The sequence below is a fragment of the Pseudorca crassidens genome, chromosome 1 (assembly GCF_039906515.1).
Source record: "Pseudorca crassidens isolate mPseCra1 chromosome 1, mPseCra1.hap1, whole genome shotgun sequence".
NCBI classification, from domain to species: domain Eukaryota; kingdom Metazoa; phylum Chordata; class Mammalia; order Artiodactyla; family Delphinidae; genus Pseudorca; species Pseudorca crassidens.
The window spans coordinates 68173390-68199950 of record NC_090296.1 but is presented as its reverse complement, the minus strand read 5'-3'; the positions used below and the strand labels follow the sequence as shown (position 1 = coordinate 68199950).

At 37.8% G+C, this 26561-nt stretch overlaps 1 protein-coding gene across 10 annotated transcripts in view; it reads left to right on the top strand.

Moving 5' to 3' along the window:
• Positions 1-21315: 21315 nt before the first annotated feature.
• The window catches only part of G2E3 (G2/M-phase specific E3 ubiquitin protein ligase), a 66206-nt gene continuing 60960 nt past the window's right edge, over positions 21316-26561 (top strand). For 3 of the 10 annotated variants that reach the window (XM_067738301.1, XM_067738273.1, XM_067738263.1), the window contains exon 1: positions 21317-21679. Coding sequence is in view for 2 of the 10 variants with exons in the window: in XM_067738263.1 (XP_067594364.1) it covers positions 21609-21679 (71 nt within the window). In the remaining 8 variants the exon portion in view is untranslated. Of the gene's footprint in view, positions 21680-23132; positions 23206-26561 lie in introns of those variants that run through there. The other 7 variants (XR_010943629.1, XR_010943624.1, XM_067738282.1 and 4 more) reach the window with 5 other exon arrangements.

Genomic DNA, 26561 nt, shown 5'->3' with positions numbered 1-26561 from the left:
AGTTGAGGAAGAGGAGAAGAGCCTGGCATTCTCTCTAGGCTACACACAAACTTTACACATCTTCATAACCCTCCAATGTTCAGCTGAATGTAGCTGGTTAATAGCTGTGTTGAAAAAATGAGTATGTGTACTACAGTAGGGGAAAAGTAAAGAAATACTTTTCTGGCATATATTTGACTAAATTCCTATGGATAATATAATGTATTAGCACTAGAAAAATCAGCTTTAAAATTTTCATTTAAAATCAGGAGCCTTAAAATCCTGCAGCCTGTGAAAGGAAAATCACATTCACAGAAAAATAGATAAGATGAAAAGGGAGAGGGCTGTGTACCAGATGAAGGACCAATATAAAACCCCAGAAAAACAACTAAATGAAGTGGAGATAGGCAACCTTCTGGAAAAGGAATTCAGAAAAATGATAGTGAAGATGATCCAGGACCTCAGAAAAAGAATGGAGGCAAAGATCGAGAAGATGCAAGAAATGTTTAACAAAGACCTAGAAGAATTAAAGAACAAACAAACAGAGATGAACAATACAATAACTGAAATGAAAACTACACTAGAAGGAATCAACAGCAGAATAGCTGAGACAGAAGAACGGATAAGTGACATGGAAGACAGAATGGTGGAATTCACTGCTGCAGAACAGAATAAAGAAAAAAGAATGAAAAGAAATGAAGACAGCCTAAGAGACCTCTGGGACAACATTAAACACAACAACATTCACATTATAGCGGTCCCAGAAGGAGAAGAGAGAGAGAAAGGACCCGAGAAAATATTTGAAGAGATTATAGTCGAAAACTTCCCTAACATGGGAAAGGAAATAGCCACCCAAGTCCAGGAAGCGCAGTGGGTCCCATACAGGATAAACCCAAGGAGAAACACGCCAAGACACATAGTAATCAAATTGGCAAAAAGTAAAGACAAAGACAAATTATTAAGGGAAAAACGACAAATAACATACATGGGAACTCCCATAAGGTTAACAGCTGATTTCTCAGCAGAAACTCTACAAGCCAGAAGGGAGTGGCATGATATACTTAAAGTGATGAAAGGGAAGGACCTACAACCAAGATTGCTCTATCCCTCAAGGATCTCGTTCAGATTCGATGAAGAAATCAAAAGCTATACAGACAAGCAAAAGCTGAGAGAATTCAGTGCCACCAAACCAGCTCTACAACAAATGCTAAAGGAACTTCTGTAAGTGGGAAACACAAGAGAAGAAAAGGACCTACAAAAACAAACCCAAAACAGTTAAGAAAATGGTAATAGGAACATACATATTGATAATTACCTTAAATGTGAATGGATTAAATGCTCCACCAAAAGACACAGGCTTGCTGAATGGATACAAAAACAAGACCCATCTATATGATGTCTATAAGAGCCACACTTCAGACCTAGGGACACATACAGACTGAAAGTGAGGGGATGGAAAAAGATATTCCATGCAAATGGAAATCAAAAGAAAGCTGAAGTAGCAATACTCATATCAGATAAAATAGACTTTAAAATAAAGAATGTTACAAGAGACAAGGAAGGACACTACATAATGATCAAGGGATCAATCCAAGAAGAAGATATAACAATTATAAATATATATGCACCCAACAGAGGAGTACCTCAATACATAAGGCAACTGCTAACAGCTGTAAAAGAGGAAATTGACAGTAACACATTAACAGTGGGGGACTTTAACACCTCACTTACACCAATGGACAGATCATCCAACAGAAAATTAATAAGGAAACACAAGCTTTAAATGACACAATAGACCAGATAGATTTCATTGATATTTATAGGACATTCCATCCAAAAACAGCAGATTCCACTTTCTTCTCAAGTGCACATGGAATATTCTCCAGGATAGATCACATCTTAGGTCACAAATCAATCCTCAGTAAATTTAAGAAAATTGAAATCATATCAAGCATCTTTTCTGACCACAACACTATGAGATTAGAAATGAATTACAGGGAAAAAAATGTAAAAAACACAAACACATGGAGGGTAAACAATACGGTATTAAATAACCAAGAGATCACTGAAGATATCAAAGAGGAAATCAAGAAATACCTAGAGACAAATGACAATGAAAACATGATGATCCAAAACCTATGGGATGCAGCAAAAGGAGTTCTAAGAGGGACATTTATATCTATACAAGCCTACCTCAAGAAACAAGAAAAGTCTCAAATAAACAATCTAACCTTACACCTAAAGGAACTAGAGAAAGAAGAACAAACAAAACCCAAAGTTAGCATAAAGAATGAAATCATAAAGATCAGAGCAGAAATAAATGAAACAGAAACAAAGCAAACAATAGCAAAGATCAATGAAACTAAAAGCTGGTTCATTGAGAAGGCAAACAAAATTGATAAACCATTAGCCAGACTCATCAGGAAAAAGAGGGAGAGGATTCAAATCAATAAAATTAGAAATGAAAAACGAGAAGTTACAAGAGACACCGCAGAAATACAGAGCATCCTAAGAGACTACTACAAGCAACTCTATGCCAATAAAATGGACAACCTGGAGGAAATGAACAAATCCTTACAAAGGTATAACCTTCCAAGACTGAACCAGGAAGAAATAGAAAATATGAACAGATCAATCACAAATAATGAAATTGAAACTGTGATTAAAAATCTTCCAACATGGACTTCCCTGGTGGCACACTGGTTAAGAATCCTCCTACCAATGCAGGGGACAAGGGTTCGAGCCCTGGTGCAGGAAGATCCCACATGCCACGGAGCAACTAAGCACATGTGCCATGACTACGGAGCCTGCGCTCTAGAGCCTGTGAGCCACAACTACTGAGCCCTCATGCCACAACTACTGAAGCCCACGCACCTAGAGCCCATGCGCCACAACAAGAGAAGCCACTGCAATGAGAAGCCCACACACCACAATGAAGAATAGCCCCCGCTCACCACAACTAAAGAAAGCCCACGTGCAGCAATGAAAACCCAACGCAGCCAAAAATAAACAAATAAATTATTAAAAAAAAATCTTCCAACAAACAAAAGTCCAGGACCAGATGGCTTCACAGGAGAATTCTATCAAACATTTAGAGAAGAGCTAACATCCATCCTTCTCAAACTCTTCCAGAAAATTGAGGAGGAAGGCACACTCCCAAACTCATTCTATGAGGCCACCATCACTTTGATACCAAAACCAGACAAAGATACTACAAATTAAAAAAATTACAGACCAATATCACTGACGAATATAGAAGCAAAAATCCTCAACAAAATACTAGCAAACAGAATCCAACAACACATTAAAAGGATCATACACCATGATCAAGTGGGATTTAGCCCAGGGATGCAAGGATTCTTCAATATACACAAATCAATCAGTGTGATACACCATATTAACAAATTGAAGAATAAAAACCATATGATCATCTAAATAGATGCAGAAAAAGCTTTTGACAAAATGCAACACCCATTTATGATAAAAACCCTACAGAAAGTGGGCATAGAGGGAACCTACCTCAACATAATAAAGGCCATATAAAAGAAACCCACAACAAACATCATTCTCAATGGTGAAAAACTGAAAGCATTTCCTCTAAGATCAGGAACAAGACAAGGATGTCCACTTTTGCCACCATTATTCAACATAGTTTTGGAAGTCCTAGCCATGGCAATCAGAGAAGAAAAAGAAATAAAAGGAATACAAATTGGAAGAGAAGCAGTAAACCTGTCAGTTTGCAGATGACATGATACTATACATAGAGAATCCTAAAGATGCCACCAAAAAACTACTAGAGATAATCAATGAATTTTGTAAAGGTGCAGGATACAAAATTAATGCACAGAAATCTCTTGCATTCCTATACACTAATGATGAAAAATATGAAAGAGAAATTAAGAAAAAACTCCCATTTACCATTGCAACAAAAAAAATGAAATACCTAGGAATAAACCTACCTAGGGAGACAAAAGACCTGTATGCAGAAAACTATAAGACACTGATGAAAGAAATTAAAGGTGGCACCAGCAGATGGAGAGATATACCATGTTCTTAGATTGGAAGAATCAATATTGTGAAAATGACTATACTACCCAAAGCAATCTACAGATTCAGTGAAATCCCTATCAAATTACCAATGGCATTTTTTACAGAGCTAGAACAAAACAATCTTAAAATTTGTATGGAAACACAAAAGACCCCAAATAGCCAAAGTGGTCTTGAGGGAAAAAAATGGAGTGGAGGAATCAGACTCCCTGACTTCAGACTATACTACAAAGCTACAGTAATCAAGACAATATGGCACTGGCACAAAAAACAGAAACATAGATCAATGGAACAAGATAGAAAGCCCAGAGATAAACCCACGCACCTATGGTCAACTAATCTATGACAAAGGAGACAAGGATATACGATGGAGAAAAGACAGTCTCTTCAATAAGTGGTGCTGGGAAAACTGGACAGCTACATGTAAAAGACTGAAATTAGAACACTTCCTAACACCATACACAAAAATAAACTCAAAATGGATTAGAGTCCTAAATGTAAGGTCGGACACTATAAAACTCTTAGAGGAAAACATAGGAAGAAGATGAACACTCTTTGACATAAATCACAGCAAGATCTTTTTTGATCCACCTCCTCAAGTAATGGAAATAAAAACAAAAATAAATAAATGGGACCTAATGAAACCTAAAAGCTTTTACACAGCAAAGGAAACCATAAACAAGACGAAAAGACAACCCTCAGAATGGGAGAAAGTATTTGCAAACAAATCAATGGACAAAGGATTAATCTCCAAAATATATAAACAGCTCATGCAGCTCAATATTAAAAAAACAAACAGCCTAATCTAAAAATGGGCAGAAGACCTAAATAGACACTTCTCCAAAGAAGACATACGGATGGCCAAGAAGCACAGGAAAAGCTGCTCAACATCACTAATTATTAGAGAAATGCAAATCAAAACTACAGTGAGGTATCACCTCATACCAGTTAGAATGGGCATCATCAGAAAATCCACAAACAACAAATGCTGGAGAGGGTGTGGAGAAAAGGGAACCCTCTGGCATTGTTGGTGGGAATGTAAATTGATACAGCCACTATGGAGAGCAGTATGGAGGTTCCTTAAAAAACTAAAAATAGAATTACCATATGAGCCAGCAATCCCACTACTGGGCATATACCCAGAGAAAACCATAATTCAAAAAGACACGTGCACCCCAATGTTCACTGCAGCACTATTTACAATAGCCAGCTCATGGAAGCAATCTAAATGCCCGTCGACAGACAAATGGATAAAAACAATGTGGTACATATATACAGTGGAATATTACTCAGCCATAAAAAAGAATGAAATTGGGTCATTTGTTTAGACGTGGATGGATCTGGAGAGTGTCATACAGAGTGAAGTAAGTCAGAAAGAGAAAAACAAATTTCATATATTAACGCATATATGTGGAACCTAGAAAATGGTACAGATGAACCAGTTTTCAGGGCAGAAATTGAGACACAGATGTAGGGAACAAACGTATGGACACCAAGGGGGGAAAGTGGCGGGGGGGTGTGAGGGGTAGTGGTGTGATGAATTGGGCGATTGAGATTGACGTGTATACACTGATGTGTATAAAATTGATGACTAATAAGAATCTGCTGTATTAAAATTTTTTTAATAAAAGAATGTTAGGAGCCTTAGACGCAAGAGGGAGGAGATATGGGGATGTATGTATATGTATAACTGATTCACTCTGTTATACAGCAGAAACTAACACACCATTGTAAAGCAATTGTACTACAATAAAGATGTTAACATAATAATAATAATAATAATAAATATATGGGAACAGATATTCAAGGAAAAAAAAATTAGGAGCCTTGAAAAACACCATGTGTAGTATTTGGCTTCTGATTAGAATTTTTATTGGAATAGGCCTATTATTTCTTCTACAATGAAAATTTTTACTTACATCTTCTTTTTGCAAACAAAACGCTAGCAAGAGTTAGCGTGGGTTGATTGGAGGCAAGAGAAGGAAAGCAGGAGGGAACCTGAATAAATGCTGGCAAGGACTTCCCTCCTGCTGATTTTACTATTTTCAAAAGGCAGATGAGGAAGTATGGAATTTATTTAGTGGAATGTTTGATAGTTTTTAAAGAGCTTACTTTCAGTTTAAAAACATTGACAAGGGCTATTGACATTAATTTACTTGAATAGATAGAAACATACTGAAACTTTTATTCCAGAATGTTATAAACAATAAATTTCATGTATATTTATTGCAAAATCTACCAAATTGTAATTCTTTACAGTGTATTGTTCACCTAAATTTTCACTGTCATAAAGTCATAGCACATTAAGAGTCTGGAATGCCTGGTATAAATATTTACTAAATGAATTAGAATCAGGAGTAGTTTCCCAACCATTCTGACTCCCTCTGATTCCACCAGGGCTTCTCCATCTATACCATCACACCCAGAGGGACTCTAGGAGGTAAAGGACCCCATCTTCCAATACAGGAAGGAGCTTACTGGTGTTTTGTTAACAAGAGGTTAAGTGTTCATTCAGTGCATTAAATTGGATCCTCAACAAAGTCTCAGGGCAGAAGTAGGTGTCCTGAGGAGGTGGCAAGGGGCCTTGGAAGGGATCAAGTATATCTGTATATATTTTAGTCTCTTATCTTTGATTTGGCACTAATTATGGACGTCTATCCTTTCAGGACCCTAATATTTTATTCTTAAGAGACTTAGCTGAAGTCTTAAAAATAATAAAACTTGCATTGATTTCTGCTATTACAGTTTTAGTTTTCCCCCAAGGTAATAAAGATAACACTGTCAACTAGATAGAGAACAAGTTGGGAAGTTCAAGAAAGAAAGAAAAGCACACGGAAAGAATGGATAGGTCAGAGAATCATAAAATCTTAGTGTTGGAAGATGCTGTACAATAGTGGTTCCTAACTACTGGTCAGTGGGCCAATGCAGAAGAGTGAGAGAGTTTTTACCAACCTTTGGTTAATGAGAGAGAGAGGGAAAGAAATAGAAGGAGAGCATAAAGAGGCATCTCTATTTAGAAGGTTTCTTTTCAGGAAATCACAATATCTTAAAACATGGATTATAGTGATTTTTGAGCAAATCTGTAAATATACTGTCATTACACTGTTTACCTAACATGAGTAAATTTTACAGCATGTGAATTACTTTTAAAAATAAAGATAATTTTAAAAGTTAAAATAAAAAGAAGCAAAGACTGATAAATTCAAGAGTTTGCTAAGCACTGACAAAGTAGAGAAATGCATTGTTCTGCTGTCTGGAGAGATGAGTGGATTTTGAAGAGTTAATTTAGGGTTTTAGAGACATATTGACTAATAAAGAGACCCCCACTTGCACTAGCTTTGCTGGAATGCTCTTCCCATTCTTCCACCCACCCCCACCTCCATCTTCACAAGACTGGCTCTTCTTTATCATTTCTATCTCTGGTTTAATATCACCTTTTCATAAAAGTCTTCTCTGACTGCTTAATCCAGACTAGCTACCCATTCATTCTCTATCACATACTATATTTTAATTCTTGCACTGCTGTTTTAACTATCTAATGCATTTGTGATTTTAAAAGATATCTATTGGTTTTAAAAATTGAAACCGTATACAACCATAAGTTACTGTCTACATAAATATGACTTTACTATTCTGCCGTCTTCACTAACAAAACTTTGTTCCTCCATCTTCATTGACATGGTTTATTTTTTCGGGAAACTCTTATCCAAAAAGATAAAAGTTACAAACAATATTTGTATAGTGGCTTTATTGAGATATAATTTACATACCATAAAATTCACCCTTGCTAGATCTATAATGCAGTAGCAGTTATATTTATAGACTTGTACAAAAATCACCACAATCTCATTTTAGGATGTTTTGGTCACTCCAGAAAGAAACCTTGTGCCCAGTCAATCTCCCTCTCCTCGTGACAGCCTTAGGCAACCACTAATCACTTTCTGTCTCTATAGATTGGCCTATTCTGGACATTTCATGTAAATGGGTTCATATAGTATGTGATCTTTTGTGTCTACCTTCTTTCATTAAAGATAATGTCTTTGAGGCTCATCCATGTTGCAGCATGTATCAGTGCTTCATTCCTTTTAATTGCTAAATAGTATTCTTTGTGTGGATATACTAAATTTTGTTTATCCGTTCACCAGCTGATGGACATTTGTATTGTTTTTACCTTTTCGCTATTATGAATAATATTGCTATGAACATTTGTGTAAAAGTTTCTATATGAGCATATAATCTCACTTCTCTTACAGAAATTGCTAGGAGTAGAATTGTCAGTAACTCTGTTTAACACTGTAGGAAACTGCCAAACTGTTTTCCAAAAAGCTGCACCATTTTACATTCCCACCAGCAATGCATGAGAGTTCTCATTTCTCCACGTTTGCCAACACTTGTTATTTTCTATTTGTTTGTTTGTTTCATTATCACTTTTCTAGTGGCTATATTTCTTGTGGTATCTTTTGTGGTTTTAATCAACATTTCCCTGCTCCCTGATATTGAGCATTCTTTCATGAGCTTATTGGCCATCTGTGTATCTTCTTTGGAGAACTGTTTTTTCAAATCTTTTGTCCATCTTTTAGTTGGTTTGTCTTTTTATTGTTGAGTTATAAGTTCTTAATATATTCTGGATACAAGTCCCTTATCAAATTATATGATTTATAAATATTTTATTCTAGTTTGTGGGCTTGTCTTTTACCTTTCTTGTGGTATTCTTTGAAGTGCAAATGTTTTTAATAATGATGAAGTTCAGTTTATCAAATTTTTCTTTTATCACTTGTGCTTTGATGTTGAATCTAAGAAATCATTGCCTAACCTAGGTAATTTTATAAGTTTAAATTTCTAATTATTTGTTGCTAGTATATAAAAATACAATTCATTTTTGTGTATGGATCTTATGTGCAAAGATCTTATTAAATTCATGTATTAGCTCTAGTTGCTTATTTATAGATGCCTTCAGAACTTTAGGCAATCATGTCATCTGCAAACAAAGTTTTACTTCTTTCTTTTCTATCTAAATGCCTTTTATTTTTCTTTAAAGCCCTTCTTCTTAATATTAGTTTTTGTGCATTTAGTCACTTGGTATGAATCTAACACCTGGCTGCAATTTACTCGTGAATTGACTAAAGTATACAATCTTCCTGACTCTTAGGTTTGTATGCATTTTCCTTTGTGAGACACTCAGCTTTCCTTGGCACCAGTTTATTGTAATGAATCAGTTGGTTTCCTGGGCAACTGGACTCAATCGTTATGTGAATATTTACATGGTAAACAACATAATAGGCCAGACAGCCATAAATCTAAAATCCCCCATCATACTGTCCCTATGATAGGAATGGAGTTTTGTTATCTTTGCTGAAACAATTGGGGTGCTTTCAAAGGAGCTAGCTTTTGTAGTCAATTGTTTACAGAAAAAGAACTTCAAAGAGCTCTAGGAGCAAGGAGTCTACTACCTCTTTTTTGCTTTAGATCTATCTCAGCATCTTAGCACTACAAAACAAATAGCATTGCTTGGTACCAGACCATGAGTGATGCCAAAATGTTACCACAGTATTTGACAGTTCTTCTGGGTATTTTGCCAGAAGACAGATCATCAAGTGGCCCTCAATGACTGGTATAGGGTTTGTGGTACAGAAGCCTATGGGCTTTTACCTAATAAATGGACAGGCATTGTACCTTGGTAAAATGATGTCAGACATCATTTGGGGTTCATTTTAGACATCAATACTGCCTCTTGGAAAAGGAAATCTTTAGATAACAATTAAATGAAGAGAAAAACTGGGGCTTAATTTGAGATCCAAACCCTATCTAATCAAGAGGAATTCTGGACTGCTTTCTTTTCACCTCAATTCCCTTGAATATGTGCTTTAAAAAAGGCCAGAGAATTGGGAGGATTTTACATGCTATGAGTTGGAGAATAGTGAAAGTGTTAGACAATGCCATCTGGACTATTGAACTCCTCACTTGAGAGGTTCATAAAATTGGACAGGCAGTACTTCAGAATAGAGCCACACAGATATGATATTGGCCTCTCAAGGGGAAACAAGTGCTGTTTTAAGGGAAGAATGTTGTGCTTACATGCTTACAGATATCTCTTGAATCTTTAATATTACAAAAATGATCAAGGAAATAAACATACAAATCTGTGATATCTTCACATTAGGGATGAGATCTGGTCTCTTGGGTTAACTGTGGCACTTTTGATTCTTGATGAGAAGTGGACGTCAAGCACTGATCATATGTTTGTCCGTGATGTAGAGTTCATATGTGTTGTCTGCAATGTGTTAAATGATGCTGCATAGCCAATGTGTCATCAAATGATTCAATAAATAATCATGCTAAAACAAAACAAAAACAACAGGGAACCCAGGTATTTATGGAGATTGAAAAACCAAAATCACACCAGAAACCTAATTTGCATGCATGACACCTCAAATAGAGTGGAAAGTGTGGACTGATATGTCCCCAAATGTGAATGCTCTTCCCTTCAGCTTAGACTGAAAATGACCACAAGGGGGGGATATTGAGAGCAGGAACCGTCTACCCAGCTTACTGTCTACATTAATATGACTTCACTAATATAACTTAACTTTTCCACTGTTTTCTTCAACTTGATTTTACAATTTCAGGCATCTCTTGCCCAGGAAGACAAATATTACAAATGACTTTAATTTTGTTTCAGAAACTTGCCATAAAAATACATCTAAGTGAAATCAAACTCTTCAAATTTTCAGTAGATAGCATCAAATAACTATTAACCCACCAAATCTATTTGAAACCCTTGCTTCAACATCATCGCCTTGCTTTATCCACCAGTCTTAAACTGTTACATTATGATCCTTACCGAATCTTAACCAAGTCTCCTCATCTCCATTAAAAGACCTCCTTTTTTGTTGTTTTAAAATTTATTTATTTATTTATTTATTTGGCTGTGCCAGGTCTCAGTTGGAGCATGCAGGATCTTCCTTGCGGCATGCGGAATCTTTTAGTTGCGGCACGTGTAATCTAGTTCCCTGACCAGGTATCAAACCTGGGGCCCCTGAGTTGGGAGCACGGAGTCTTAACTGCTGGACCACCAGGGAAGTCTGAAAGACCTCCGTTAACACATCTCTAAAACCTCTTGCTCTCTTCCTGTGGAGATGGAATGAAGACTCAGTCAAGGTTGTGCCCTCCCTTACTATGGTAAAAATAAATCCAGTTTTGTCCTATCAACAAGTTGTTTCGCAATATTTGAGGAGAGCCTTTCAACAGTTTGAGCATAGTCTTTCTCTTTCACTATTATGTATCCATGACAGTAGAGGCCTTGCCTTGCTTGTTCATTCTGAACCTACAATGCCTAGAATAGGCCTAGCAAATAGGGGAGCTGACTACTGTATACATTGTTCATTTATATACTCATATTACTGTACTTGGGAATTAATGGGAATTTTTTAGAATAATGTTTACTATACTTAATCTTAACCTTCTGTGCTAAATTTAAAACCTAATTCTCTTATAAAATATGATTTCACCAAATTGAATTTCTGCTAAATGATAAGCATATCGAAGTGTGATCTTCTTAATTCTTTACAACTTTTTTGATGGTAAAATACCCTATATTTTGTAAAAAATATGCTCCTGATAATGATGGAAGAAGTTTCTTAATGTTCTTACTTGGTGTTATGGGTGGAATCATATGCCCCCCAGAATGATGTGTTGGAGTCCTAACTCCCCATACCTTAGAATGTGACTTCATTTGGAGCTAGGATCTTTACAGAGGTAATCAAATTAAAATGAGATCATTCGTGTGGGGCCAGATCCAACATACCAAGCGTCCTTATAAAAAGGGGAAATTTGAACACAAACAGGCACACAGGGAGAATGCCATTTGAAGATGAAGCAGAGGTGCTTTCACAAACCAAGGAATGCAAAGAGAGCCAACAAATCACCAGAAAAAGGGGTATAGTCATAGAAAAGATTCTTCCTCACAGCCCTCAGAAGAAACCAACTCTGGCAACACCTTGATTTCAGATTTCTAGCTACCAGAACTGTAAGACAATTAATTTCTGTCATCTGAGCCACTCAGTGTATGGTACTTTGTGAACCGCAGCCCTAGGAAACTCATAACACTTGGAAAAATAAGGAGTGTTGGCTCTCAAAATTTGGGAAAGACTTACTGCTTCTTTTTAGCTTGTGTTTATTGGCCCTAAAAAATCGAAAGCCTAGAAATTATGCTTTAGATATTATGTAATTCTTCAGCTCTCAAACTTTTTAGATTTCTTTTTGCTTTCGTAAACTGGGGGCCCCAAAAGTTTTTTGTTTATGTGGTTTACACCTAATGACATTTACCATATTAGAAATTTTAAAATGGGTATTTAATTCATTTAATAATAGTAGTAAACCCATTACATTAATATAAATATTTTTATCTTCCAGAACAAAAATAATTTAGTGAGAAGCATGACATTGTTTTATATTTATGCATTAATGTATGACTTAATAAAAATAATTAGATCCTTATATCAGTTATTGCATTCAATCTGTCACAATATTACACCACAGGTAGCCTCCAGAAAACTCGACTGTACACTTATGACAAAATTCAAGTGAAAAGAAGCAAAAAGTCTTAGCATTATTATGTAAATGGTTTGATCTCATGGACCACATTTTAAGAATTGCTCTAACCTGGTACTGAAATCTTCTCTGTACTAATATTAATAATGCTTTTACCTATATATAGATTGCTATTTATACACCTCATGGTAACCACAAACCAAAAATCTGCAATAGATACAAGCACAAAAAAGAGAAAGGAATCCAAACATAACACTAATGATAGTCATGAAATCACGAGGGAAGAGAACAAAAGAAGAAAGGAGCAAAAAAGGACTACAAAAACAATTAACAAAATGGCAATAAGTTTATACCTATCAATAATTACTTTAATTGTAAATGGATTAATGCTCCAATCAAAAGCACAGAGTGGCTGAATGGATACAAAAACAAGATCTATATACATGCTGCCTACAAGAAGCTCACTTCAAATCTAAAGACACACACAGACTGAAAATGAGGGGATGGAATAAGGTTTTCCATGAAAATGGAAACAAAAAGAAAGCCACAGTAGCAATACTTATACAGACAAAACAGACTTTAAAACAAAGACTGTAACAAGAGACAAAGAAGGGCATTACATAATGATCAAGGGATCAATACAAGAAGAAGATATAACAATTGTAAATATATATGCACCCAACATAGGAGCACCTAAATGCACAAAGCAAATATTAACAGACATAAAGGGAGAAATTGACAGTAACACAATAATATTAGGGTACTTTAACATCCAAGGCAATCTACAGATTCAGTGTAATGCTTATCAAAATACCAATGGCATTTTTCACAGAAGTAGAACAAATAATTCTAAAATTTGTATGGAAACAAAAGACCCTGAATAGCCAAAACAATCTTGAGAAAGAAGAACACAACTGGTGGCATCTTGCTTCCTGATTTCAAACTAGACTACAAAGCTACAGTAATCAAAACAGTATGGTACTGACACCAAAACAGATACATAGACCAGTAGAACAGAATAGAGAGCCCAGAAATAAACCCACTTGCTTATAGTCAGTTAACCTACCACAAAGAAAGCAAAAATATAGAGTGGGGAAATATAGTCCCTTCAATAAGTGGCACTGGGAAAACTGGACAGCTACATGTAAAAGAATGAGATTAGAACATTTTCTCACACCATTTGCAAATATAAACTCAAAATGGATTAAAGACCTAAATGTAAGACTGGAAACCATAAAATTCCTGGAAGAAAATATAGGCATAACACTCTGACATAAATCGTAGCAATATTTTTGGGTCTGTCTCCTAAGGCAAAGGAAACAAAAACAAAAATAAACAAATGGGACCTAATTAAACATAAAAGCTTTTGCTCAACAAAGGAAACAAATGAAAAGACAACCTACTGAATGGGAGAAGATATTTGCAAATGATATGACCAATAAAGGGTTAATATCCAAAATATATAAACAACTCATACAACTCAATATAAAAAAATTAAACAACCTGATTTAAATATGGGTAGAAGACCTGAATAGACAAAGAGGACATACAAATGGCCAATAGGCACACGCAATGATGCACAACATCTCTATCATCAGAGAAGTGCAATCAAAACCACAAAGAGGGGCTTCCCTGGTGGCGCAGTGGTTGGCAGTCCGCCTGCCGATGCAGGGGACGCAGGTTCATGCCCCAGTCCGGGAGGATCCCACATGCTGCGGAGCAGCTGGGCCCGTGGGCCATGGCCGCTGAGCCTGCGTGTCCGGAGCCTGTACTCCGCAGCGGGAGAGGCCACAACAGTGAGAGGCCCACGCACCGCAAAAAAAAAAAAAAACACAAAGAGATATCACCTCACATCTGTCAGAATGGCTATCATCAAAAAGACCACAAATAATAAATGTTGGCGAGGATACGTAGAAACGGGAAACCTCTTACACTGTTGGTGGGAATGTAAACTGTTTCAGCCCCTATGGAAACCGTATGGGGGTTCCTCAAAAAACTAAAACTGAACTACTCAGGATGTATGAATCAAAATATTGTGAAGGAAAAAGAGCAGGCTTTATATACAAACAAGCTGGAATTAAAATATCAGTTCTGCCTACTGTGGCCTTGGGCAAATTACTTAGTCAAATTAAATCCTGGTTTCATCACCTATTATATTAGTCAGGATTATGTAAATCAACTTTTGGATAGTTTTAGCACAGTGTTTGGAATGCAGAGAGTATTGAACAAATGTTAGTTCCCTTTCTCTTTTCCAATTTCCTTTTGTTAGTTTACATTTACAAGAAATCTGATTGCCACTTATGATCACTGTCCACATACTGAAATTTAATATCTGTTACTGTACAAATATCAAAGAAGACACAAGCCACTTCTGAGATACTAGAGTTGCAAACTGAAATTAGTGAAAAGAGGAGGACGTAGCGAACATAACATCTGACTCCCCCAAATTCTCACTATCTACTTGAGCTGCAGATATAGCTTGTTAAAGCTAATCTATTATTAGCTCTGTATATGAACGTGATTAAAATTTTCAGGTTAGCTGCAAAGGTGGAAAGTAGAGAGTGAGTCACTGAGGAATTTACTGTAGGCACTGAAGGGAAGAAGAAAGGAGTGAGGCTAAGATCCACTTGGGAGGAGAGTTCTGGGTGACTCTAAAGTGGACCACCAGCCGAAAGGAACTGGACGTGGAATGCCACATGCCACCAAGGGGAGAAGGAAGGGTAAGTTGACTGTATGTTTTGCCTAATCATAATTATCATTAAAAATATTCTCTCATTTAAAGTTCACAACATTGTTCATAAAAAAGAATGAAATAATGCCATTTGCAACAACATGGATGGAACTAGAGATTATCACACTAAGTGAAGTAGGTCAGACAAAGACAGATATCATATGATATAGCTTATATGTGGAATCTAAAATATGATACAAATAAACTTATTTATAAAACAGAAACAGACTGACAGACATAGAATACAAATTTACAGTTACCAAAGGGAAAAGGTGGGGGAGGGATAAATTAGAAGTTTGGGATTAAAATATACACACTACTATATATAGAATCAATAACCAGTAAGGACCTACTGTATAGCACAGGGAACTATACTCAGTATTTTGTAATAACCTGTAAGGGAAAAGAATCTGAAAAGGAATATATATACGTGTGTGTGTGTATGTACGTATAACTGAATCACTGTGCTGTACACCTGAAACTAACACGATATTGTAAATCAACTGTATTTCAATAAAAATTAAAAAAAATAAAGTTCACAACAAACCTGTGAGGTAGTTATTATGATTTACATTTTTTTTAACCAATAGTGATGCTCAGAGGGTCAGGTTGGGTTCTTCATACTTAGCTTGCAGGTAATACTGTTAGCATTTAAATCCCAGCCTGTCTAGATCTAAAGTCCAGGCTCTTAACATTGTACTCTGGTGTCCTTGAAGAATTTTCCCTAAAGAACAGCCATAAAGATCTAAGCCAAACTTTAAGCAATTGCCTGCTTCCTAAATGGTAATTCTATGTCCTGGACTTTTGTGAGAATTTGGTCTTTTTCCACCTTCATCAGGATATGCTGGTGAGAATCGGGCTCATTATAACTGAATCACTTTATCGACACACTTGAGAAGTCATTTTCCTAGAGTATTCTGGCAGGGATTAAAAAATCAAAGTACACAAAATAAACTGAAAACAGTTTTGATTGCCAGCAATTGTATCCAAGAATTTTTAAGATTCACTTCAAACATGTTGTTCATGACTTGATTTTTTTTCTGGGTGGCATTACCAACGTGTATGCTTACATTTGGAGTTACTCTTAACTGGAAAGAGGCTCTGATTTCTGTGTAAACACTTCAGGCCAAAAGACAGCAATTAAGAAAAGCAATCCGGACAATCATTTGTTTGAAACACCAACGTGGAGAGGAGGAAAGTTAACATAAACATATCATACCTTAGACCTATATTGGAACACCATGTTTCATATTGGCTACAGGCAATCTTTGAGCCCTTTTTGCTAAAAATCATGTAGTTACCCAGCAGGAACGGTATCATTCCAAACACTGCTGTTAATAAACCTGCTTATTATCCAAACAACCCTGAAACAAGAGACCTGAAATTGATGTTTTGGGTGGTGCTTCCTGCTGCCAGGAGGTGGTGTGTTTGATTTAAAAGACACTGAACCAGGGTTAGATTAAAAATTTAGATCAAAACATTCATGTGAATGGGACATTGAGAAAAAGAATTCTGTTTGGTAGCAAACAACCACCCACGTTTCCTAAAATCTTTTTTTTTTTTTTTTTTGCGGTATGCGGGCCTCTCGCTGCTGTGGCCTCTCCCGTCGCGGAGCACAGGCTCTGGACGCGCAAGCCCAGCAGCCATGGCTCACAGGCCCAGCCGCTCCACGACATGCGGCATCCTCCCAGCCCGGGGCACGAACCCACATCCCTGCATTGTCAGGCGGACCCTCAACCACTGCGCCACCAGGGAAGCCCCCTAAAATCTATTTTGATTCAAGTTCAAAATTGATGTAAAAATACTGGTCAGGCAAACTAATATAAGGAACATTTTAGTATACACTGTGAAAACTCCATTCAGAAATTTATTAACACTGCTGATAGCATAGAATATGCTTGACAAATACTTCTTGATCATGGAGCCATACACTAATAATGGTCATATGCTTATTTTGTACAGTATTCTCATTATGACCTGTTCACGAGGTGATCAGTTAAATCGACTAATTTGTTTTGCAACCGTGGGATGAAAACTCTGTAGCACTAATGCCATAATTATAGATGTTAAATATATTCCAAAGTATTCAAATACTTTGCTGAGAAATAGAGAAGAAAGCTTAAGGAATAGACAAGGAGAGTGAGAATAGAGAGGGTAAGAAAAAAATTCATTAGAGGAGGAAGTGAAAAAAACAAATCTGAGGTAAATATGGAAGCAGTGACAAGATCATGGTAGAGTAGGAATAATTAAAGTTGGGGGAAAGATAATTACTTCTATTTCATGCTTTCAAATGTTTGTTAGAAGTTGGTGAAATAGAATTTTGGGAACAGAGTCCCATGGTAGCCTGTATTCTTAGAAGGGAAAAATTGTGACATATTTTAAACTGTGCTGACCAGTATGGTAGCCATTACCCATGTGTGGCTAATGAACACTTGAAATGCGGCTAGTACAAATTGAGATGGGCTATAAATGTAAAATATATACCAATTTCAAGACTTAGTACAAAAAAATGTAAAATGTCTCAATAATCTATTTGATTGCATGTTAAAATGATAACATTATAGACATATTGGGTTAAATAAAATATATTACTTCAATTAACTTCACCTATTTCTTTCAATTTTTTTAAATATGACTACTAGAAAATTGCAAACTATATATGTGGCTAACACTCGTATTGGGCAGTGATGGTCTAAAGAATTGCTGAGGAGAGACTAGATGGACTCTATTCTAGAGTTCCTGAAAGGAGAAACAGTTACCTTGCCTACCTATTGTTTTTACCCCTGTCCTTTAGATGTTTTAGCGCCATTGCACATAGTAGACTAGTAAGTGGAACAGAGAAAAACTGGCATGTAAGGGACAGGAGTAGGAGGGAGTAGGGAAGCTATTTGTTGCTCCCCTTGCATAGCCTCCAAAAGAAGTACTTTTTTGTAAGGCAGTATATTGACATTAGACTTAAGTCTATAATGATATATTAAAAGATATTGAAGAAAGATGTGTGAAAGCAAAAGTGGGAAACATAAAAGTGTTTTTACATGTTTGCTCACTTCCTCAACATCTACCAACAGCCCCCTCCCTGGCCCCCTCCCCCCTCCCAACACACACCCACATTCCATTTCTAGGTCAAGTATCATGAGAACCTGACTAGGCTGCTAATTAGACTTTTTGAATGCTCCCTTTTATTTTATTTTATTTTATTTATTTATTATTTTTTTCCGGACGCACAGGCTCAGTGGCCATGGCTCACGGGCCCAGCCGCTTTGCGGCATGTGGGATCTTAAGATCTTAAAAGTTCTTAAGTCTGGATTTACTCAGGCTCCTTGAAATAGTCAGTGGGTATTTATTGCAGATCTTCTTTGTTCATGAAATACTGTCACATTACTTGAATACTGATTGTATTCAAATTCACCTGCACTCATTCTCAGTAAAAAAGGGAATAACAGTTTAAATATGCAAATAACTTGATATTCCATTCAATAAACACTAGCCCTAGGCAATTTATACATTAAGCCTGACCAGTCCTACGAGAAAAATATGTCAATGACTTTAAGGCGCTCTCTATTGCTGAGGAGAAATTAATCTCATTAGACTGATTGATGGCAGGGCTGCTGGGTGATGATAACTTTGTCAACATTTTGGTGGAAGAAACTAAAGAATTCATTAAGGGTCCTAAAGAAGGACTGACTAAAAAAAAAGAGGACAAACATTAAAAAAAAACCAAAACAAAACCTGCTTATATAGTCATATTTTAAAAATCATATACCTAGGGCTTCCCTGGTGGCGCAGTGGTTAAGAATCCGCCTGCCAAGGCAGGGCACATGGGTTCGAGCCCTGGGCAGGGAAGATCCCACATGCCGTGGAGCAACGAAGCCCGTGTGCCACAACTACTGAGTCTGTGCTCTAGAGACCGCGAGCCACAATTTCTGAGCCCACCTGTCACAACTACTGAAGCCAGCGCGCCTAGAGCCCGTGCTCCACAACAAGAGAAGCCACCGCATGAGAAGCCCGCGCACCACAATGAAGAGTAGCCTCCGCTTGCCGCAACCAGGGGAAAGCCCGTGCGCAGCAACAAAGACCCAACACAGCCAAAAATAAAATAAATAAAAATTTAAAAAAAATCATGTATCTATCTATTCTATCTATATATACTATACATATTTTTATGATTGTTTGGGGGAGTTTTTCAAGGGCAATTTGAGTACATTTAACTTTTTTTTTTTTTTTGGCTGCACTGTGCAGCTAGCAGGATGTTAGTTCCCCGACCAGGGATTGAACCCTGGCCATGGCAGTGAAAGCTCCCAGTCTGGACCACCAGGGAATTCCCTGAGTACATTTAACTTTTTTTTGTTTTGTTTTGTTTTTGCAGTACGCGGGCCTCTCACTGTTGTGGCCTCTCCCGTTGCGGAGCACAGGCTCCGGATGCGCAGGCTCAGCGGCCACGGCTCACGGGCCCAGCCGCTCGGCGGCATGTGGGATCCTCCTGGACCGGGGCACGAAGCCGTGTCCCCTGTATCGGCAGGCGGACTCTCAACCACTGCGCCACCAAGGAAGCCCACATTTAACTTTTGCTTGCAGATTAACTTGAGAATTTAATTCCTGTGAAGGATGGAACTTAATGGTGGGAAGGTGCCAAGAATTATGAAAAATATAGGAAAATATATGACATAGTTTCTGCCTTCAAGGAACTTGAAACAGCAATATATTTAATGGGGCAGTATTAAAAATGTGGGACATTAAATAATACAGCATATTATGAATGACAAAATGTGTGGTCAAACCATTACTATATAACTGCTGAATGAATTGATGAATGAATGAATGGACACAGATTATTCAAACATTATACATTTCCACATTTATTAAACCTGATTCTTCATCTAGAATATACTCAATTTCTAGCAATCTTTTAAAAGCAATTAAAATTGCAAGAGTAAAACATGCTTATTTTAAAAATTCAGCTGGTTATAAAGCAAAAGTTTCTTCCCATCCCCATTCACCAATCTGACTCCCACAGGTAACATTTTACAGTTTATGTATCCAAATTTTGTATGCCATACACATACACATACTTTAAAAGGATGCTATATATATATATATATATATATGTATAGTCTTTCTGAAGCTGATTTTCAATTGAGTACCTACTGATCTACATCATTATTTTTAGTGCCTGCAGTGTCAGTATATCAGCTACTAAATTATCATAACTTACAGTATTTAATCATTTCCTTATTGGTAAACACGTAGGTTATTTTCTACTTTCCACTGTTAAAAACAGTACATCACTTAATAGCTTTACACACCCTTATGTCAGATTATCTATAAAATAAATTCCCAGAAATCTAGTGAATCTTTCAAATTTCAGTTTGATAGAATCTGAAGATGTTGTGTTATGGCTTGGTTTGAACTGATCAGTTTAGGTCAATCAATGCTTTTAGATGTGAGGATGATCTGGTGGTAACGTCAAGATCAGGGTTAGAGAGGTTTTTTTTGTTCGTTTGTTTTTGCCTAACAACATGTTGTCCTTCCTTTCCTTTCTGTAGACTTTTCGGATCAAGGATACATTGTGTGGTCCTTGGCAAAGGAAAATGACACTGTTGTCCCAAGAATCTCATAGGACAACCACATAGTAATCTTGTAAAATGGTCTGTCAGAGGGGGAGAAAAAATTTGTCGCTTTCTAACACTTATCCTCAAAAATGTTATTTGGGACCAGGAACTTTTCCGGCCACTCCATTTTCAATCTGTTGCTGGAATAAGGTGATTGGCGCACTTGGCTTTTTGTTTCCCTCAAACGGGGGAAGGAAAGAGGTTAAAAGTCCTGACTCTGCCGCGACAGGTCTCTGGAGACCCAAAGAAACCCCGTACTAAGTATGCGGAGGGTTCGTTTCTTCCTTCCGGCTGTAGCTCGTGTTTAGGCGACGGCGGAGGGGTAAAAACGTCCGGGCTCGGTTAGTGCTTTTATTTTCTCCTTTCCTGGAAGTGAAGAAAATTCAGCATGTCTCGATCCATTTAAGAAACAAGAGGATCCTCTCACGAGCCACCCAGCAGCAACACCAACCCCGCTCCCGCACTTCTCTCTGGACCTAAGTAGGGAGAGAGACAAAAGAAACAGAACGGAAGAAGACCGAGCAGAGAGGAGACCTCGCGGAATAAAAGCGCGGGGGTGCCTCTCCCTTCCCTAACTCCCGCGTCGCCACGGGCCCCGCCTTTCAGGGGGCGGAGCTGAGCCCTCCTTCCGGGTTGCAGGCGGAAGTGGACGAATTTGAATTGTGTGGGCCGTTGGATGGGGCCGTTCCCGGATGGCGTGTGGCGCAGCGCGAGAAGGGAAAAGTGACACAGCCGCTCTGGAACTTCTGCCCAGCGCGCCTCGGTGAGTGGATGGCGGACGGGAAGGAACTGAGTATTCCAGGGGGAGAAGCGGAATTGTCGGATGGCACAGGGGGTCGGGAGGCGGCACAGTATAGCGGGGGCCTCGGAGTGCCTTTGGGGGTGTCGGGTGGGGGGGCCGGACGTGGGGACTTTGAGAAGTCGGGGTCGGGGCAGACGGTTGGTGCATACATGCCAACCCTATAGAGTACTGACGATTCAGAAGCCAGACCGCCCCCGAGATTAAACCTTGTTTAATCTCTGACTTTCTGGTAATCGCAGTTCAGTATTTACGCTAATTCGTTTCGAACGCTGAAGCTTCAAAAGTAGTTATTGAGAAACCTTTACCGTAAGCAAAAGAATCTTTCTTTATTAAAGATGGAAGGTTGGGGGCAGGTTTAGAATGAAGAGATGCTCTGTAGGGATCCGAGTTCCTCCTAAGAGGAGTAGTCTTTATTACTCTGGATCGCAGGGAATTGACAGTCTTTGAAATGCCTGGTGGGGATTTAAACTGAAATCTGAGTATCCTTTGTGTTCAAAACCCGGGTATTTTTCTTTCACGGTTGTCATTTTTCAGGTAACGCAAAAATCCGAGACTCTTGCTCATTTAAACTGGACATGTTGTAACAGCGGTGATTAACAGGGGTCTTAGTTTGCTAACAATAGGGATGAGTTTTAGTTCCACAGACCTACCTTTTCACCCCCTTCATTCATTGTTGATCTGGGTTATTGGGGAGTCATTTTGAAGGTACTCTACTAATGTTTCCAGCATCGGGTTTTCTCTGTTTCGGTTTTTTGTTTTGTTTTTAATGACTAACTACCTCAGATATCAAACTCTAACCTTCTAACAAAGTCATGCGTTCTGGAATAATTTAAATGTGTACCCTACATGTAAACTATAAGTGAGCATTTAAGTGTGTAGAAATTTTATATCTTGCCTTATTGAAAACTTGCAGAGTAATTTTGTTGCTTTATAGGATCAAATATTTTATGCTTCTTTTAAGATTTTAACACCAGGGTATCTTACCATATAAATGTATAAATTTCTTTTTAAAAGTAGGACTTAATAATATTCAGAATAAAGATTCCTTCATCCATGCTGGCTACTCCTACTCTCCCATCCCTGGTAATGAACTTTTGTTTCGTTATTAGCCAGGAAAAATAAATTTAAATATTCAGTAGTTATCGTTAAAAATTTAAACATTTTGTGTAGGACTGCAGTAAAGATATAAGCTATACTTTGTTAAGCTTTGCTTATTCAAACCTTAAGGTTCTGTTTATTTCATATAAGCTACCAGCAAATGGTAATTTCCAAAAAAAGTTAGTCTCTACATTTTAATCTGTTCCTTTTCCTTACCTGGACTCTTTTCTTTGGATTTTTGCTCTATCTACCTAAGTCAGTGAGTTTCAACTTTTATTGTGCACACATTACCTTGTAGGGTTTGTCAAGTGCTGATTCCTGTATTTCCGGTCTCAGAGATTCTGATCCCATAGGTCTGGAGGATGGAGTTCTGTAAATTTAACTTGAAGGTTAGAAAACTTGACCAGAATTTTTAAAACACTGACTTGATCTTTCCTAGAGAGGCATTGTAATATGTTGGTTAAGGGCAAGAAACTGGACCCAGATTGCTTGCATTTGAATTTCATCTCCATGACTTGGTAGTTGCCTGACCCTAAGGAAGCTGCTTAACCTTTCAATGCTTCAGATTCCCTCAACTATAGTGGAGATAATAACAATACCTATCTTGTAGGGCTGTTGGGAGAATCAAATGAATCAGTACTTATTAAAATCTTAGAATAGTGTGTGACACATAGTAAATGATACATGTATCTCCTATTATATTGAGTAAGCATTGTGCAGTATTTACATACATTATCTCATTAATCTTCACAAATAACACTGAGATATGTACTGGAATTTTCACATAAGAAAACTGAGGCTAAGAGGGGTTCTGTAAATTTGTTCTCACACAGCTAGTAAAATGTTTGAACTGGGGTCAAAAACTAGATTTAGTTAGAAAATTTATAACTCTTACTGATTGATTGATTGTAATGCTTCCTGCCTCTATCTGCAATCTCTCCTTCCAAATATTTCTCTATAAAAATCTCTGATGGCTTCCCATTGTCTACCATATATATTTCAAATTTTTTAGCTTTTCCTTTTTTTTTTTTTTTTATTATTATTTTTTTTTTTACAAAGCCCTTCTCAATCTGGTTCCACCCTCTCTTTTTAAGAATCATCTTCATGGGGGCTTCCCTGGTGGCACGTTGGTTGAGAGTCCGCCTGCCGATGCAGGGGACACGGGTTCGTGCCCCGGTCCGGGAAGATCCCACATGCCGCGGAGCAGCTAGGCCCCTGAGCCATGTCCGCTGAGCCTGCGCGTCCGGAGCCTGTGCTCTGCAACGGGAGAGGCCACAGCAGTGAGAGGCCCACGTACCGCAAAAAAAAAAAAAAAAAAAAAAAAAAGAATCATCTTCATAATTTTCCACCATTTTTTTCCAACCTGTGATGTTCTGTCATACTACCACAATTCTCCAAATCTATCCTCTGTCATGTTTATGCATATTTAGCCATTGACCTTTTTTATTTCTCCTTAAAATTTTATCCAGTGGGTTTCACATACTTTCCTAGACTTCCCCCAGTAGAGTGCTTCTTCCTCAGTGCAGTTTAGTTCTAAACAAAATAGCACTAGACTGAGCGCTCCCATCTTCTTTGTCTCTGTATCTGCAATTCTAGGTGCAGAACAGTAATTAAGTATCCTTACAGTCTGAAACTGTGTGTGTTCAGGGAGTGTAACAGTTTTAACACATTGTATCTTATTAAGCTGAAAAAGTTAAAAATTAAAAGATGACAATATAATTCTGTGTAGGTTAGTAGAGGGATTTTAGTGCTAGCACATAGTTTGTAAATTTCACAACTATGGAAAAATAAGTATTGAAATTGTAGGCTCAGAAGACATGTCATATGGGAAAAAATTTAGAGCAGTATTTACTAATATTCACAGAACTCCAAAGACTTTATACATATTTGTCACTTCACCTTTACAGCCATTTTATTATTATCCCTATATTAAGGTGAAGAAACTGAAGCACTGAAAGATTTAGTAACTTTAAAAAAAAAGCTTTTTTTTGTCTGTTTGTTTTCGGGGTTTTTTTGCATTTCATTTCCTGTGCAGGATTTTTTTTATTATTATAAGAATGATATATGTTAAGTGTAATTTAAGAATTAACTTTATAACAGAGAATTAGCCTCATTTGTCCATGAGTGTTCACTTCTACAGTAATTCAATTCTCTCTCTCTCTCTCTCTCTATTTTTTGTTGTTGTTTGTTTGTTTGTTTTGGCCACGCCACACAGCATGCGGGATCTTAGTTCCCTGACCAGGGGTCGAACCCGCACCCCCTGCAGTGGAAGTATGGAGTCTTAACCACTGGACTGTCAGGGAAGTCCCAACATTAATTCAATTCTAAATTAAGGAAATATTGGGAAATTAAAACCAGAAAAGTTTGCCTTTCCTTTTCAGTTTGAACAGTTAAGACGGTTACCTGACCTCCTTGCCCACAACCTTTTCTTTAAAAACCTGCCAACGTTGTAGGCACATCATTCTAAGGACCAGTGGGCAGTAGGTAAGGGGTTGGACTAAGGAGCAGATGATCCTAATATGCTCTCATCCCACATACCTTCTCCAGCCAAAGTAGCACCATGTATTTGAATCAGAGCTGAATATCTGATGCAGGCTAAACCATTCACATTGTTTCTTCTTGAATTTGGAATTGTGATACCAAGAAGCTATTGGTAACCAAGCTGGAAAGGTCTTTATGTGCTGAGATGACAACGGAATGATGAAGAAACATGAATAGTGGGCATAGGGAGCCAATATATAGAGAGGGAGGGAGGGAAAACCTATTTCTGGAGGACTAGCTATAAAGTAAGTCAATATAAACTTATAACTTGCTTTTACTTTTTCTTAAGACTATATTTTTATTTTTTATTTTTTAAGACAAAACATATAACTTTTGAATATTTTTTTATAAACACATTTTACATGAAGCAAAAAAGTTTAGGGCTTCCCTGGTGGTGCAGTGGTTGAAAGTCCGCCTGCCGATGCAGGGGACACGGGTTCGTGTCCCGGTCTGGGAAGATCCCACAGGCCGCAGAGCGGTTAGGCCCGTGAGCCATGGCCACTGAGCCTGCGCGTCCGGAGCCTGTGGTCCGCAACGGGAGAGGCCACAACAGTGAGAGGCCCACGTACCAAAAAAAAAAAAAAAAAGATGGACAGAAAAGTTTATTCATAACTGTATTAACTAATTAGGGTTTTCAACTTTTTTTTTTAATTAATATTTATTGGAGGGCTTCCCTAGTGGCGCAGTGGTTGAGAGTCCGCCTGCCGATGCAGGGGACATGGGTTCGTGCCCCGGTTCGGGAAGATCCCACATGCCGCGGAGCGGCTGGGCCTGTGAGCCATGGCCGCTGAGCCTGCGCGTCCGGAGCTTGTGCTCCGCAACGGGAGGGGCCACAACAGTGAGAGCCCCACGTACCACACACACACACAAAATATATATATATAGGAGTATAGTTGCTTTATAATGTGTGCTAGCTTCTGCCATACAACAAAGTGAATCAGCTATATGTATACGTATATCCCCTCTTTTTTGGAGTTCCTTCCCATTTAGGTCTCCACAGAGCATTGAGTAGAGTTCCCTGAGCTGTACAGTGGGTTCTCATTAGTTATCTATTTTATACATAGTATCAATAGTGTATTTATCGCAATCCCGATGTCCCAATTCATCCCACCCCCTTTCTTTCCCCCCTTGGTGTCCATATGTTTGCCCTCTACATCTTTGTCTCCATTTCTGCTTTGCTAATAAGAAGGAGTATATTTTTAAA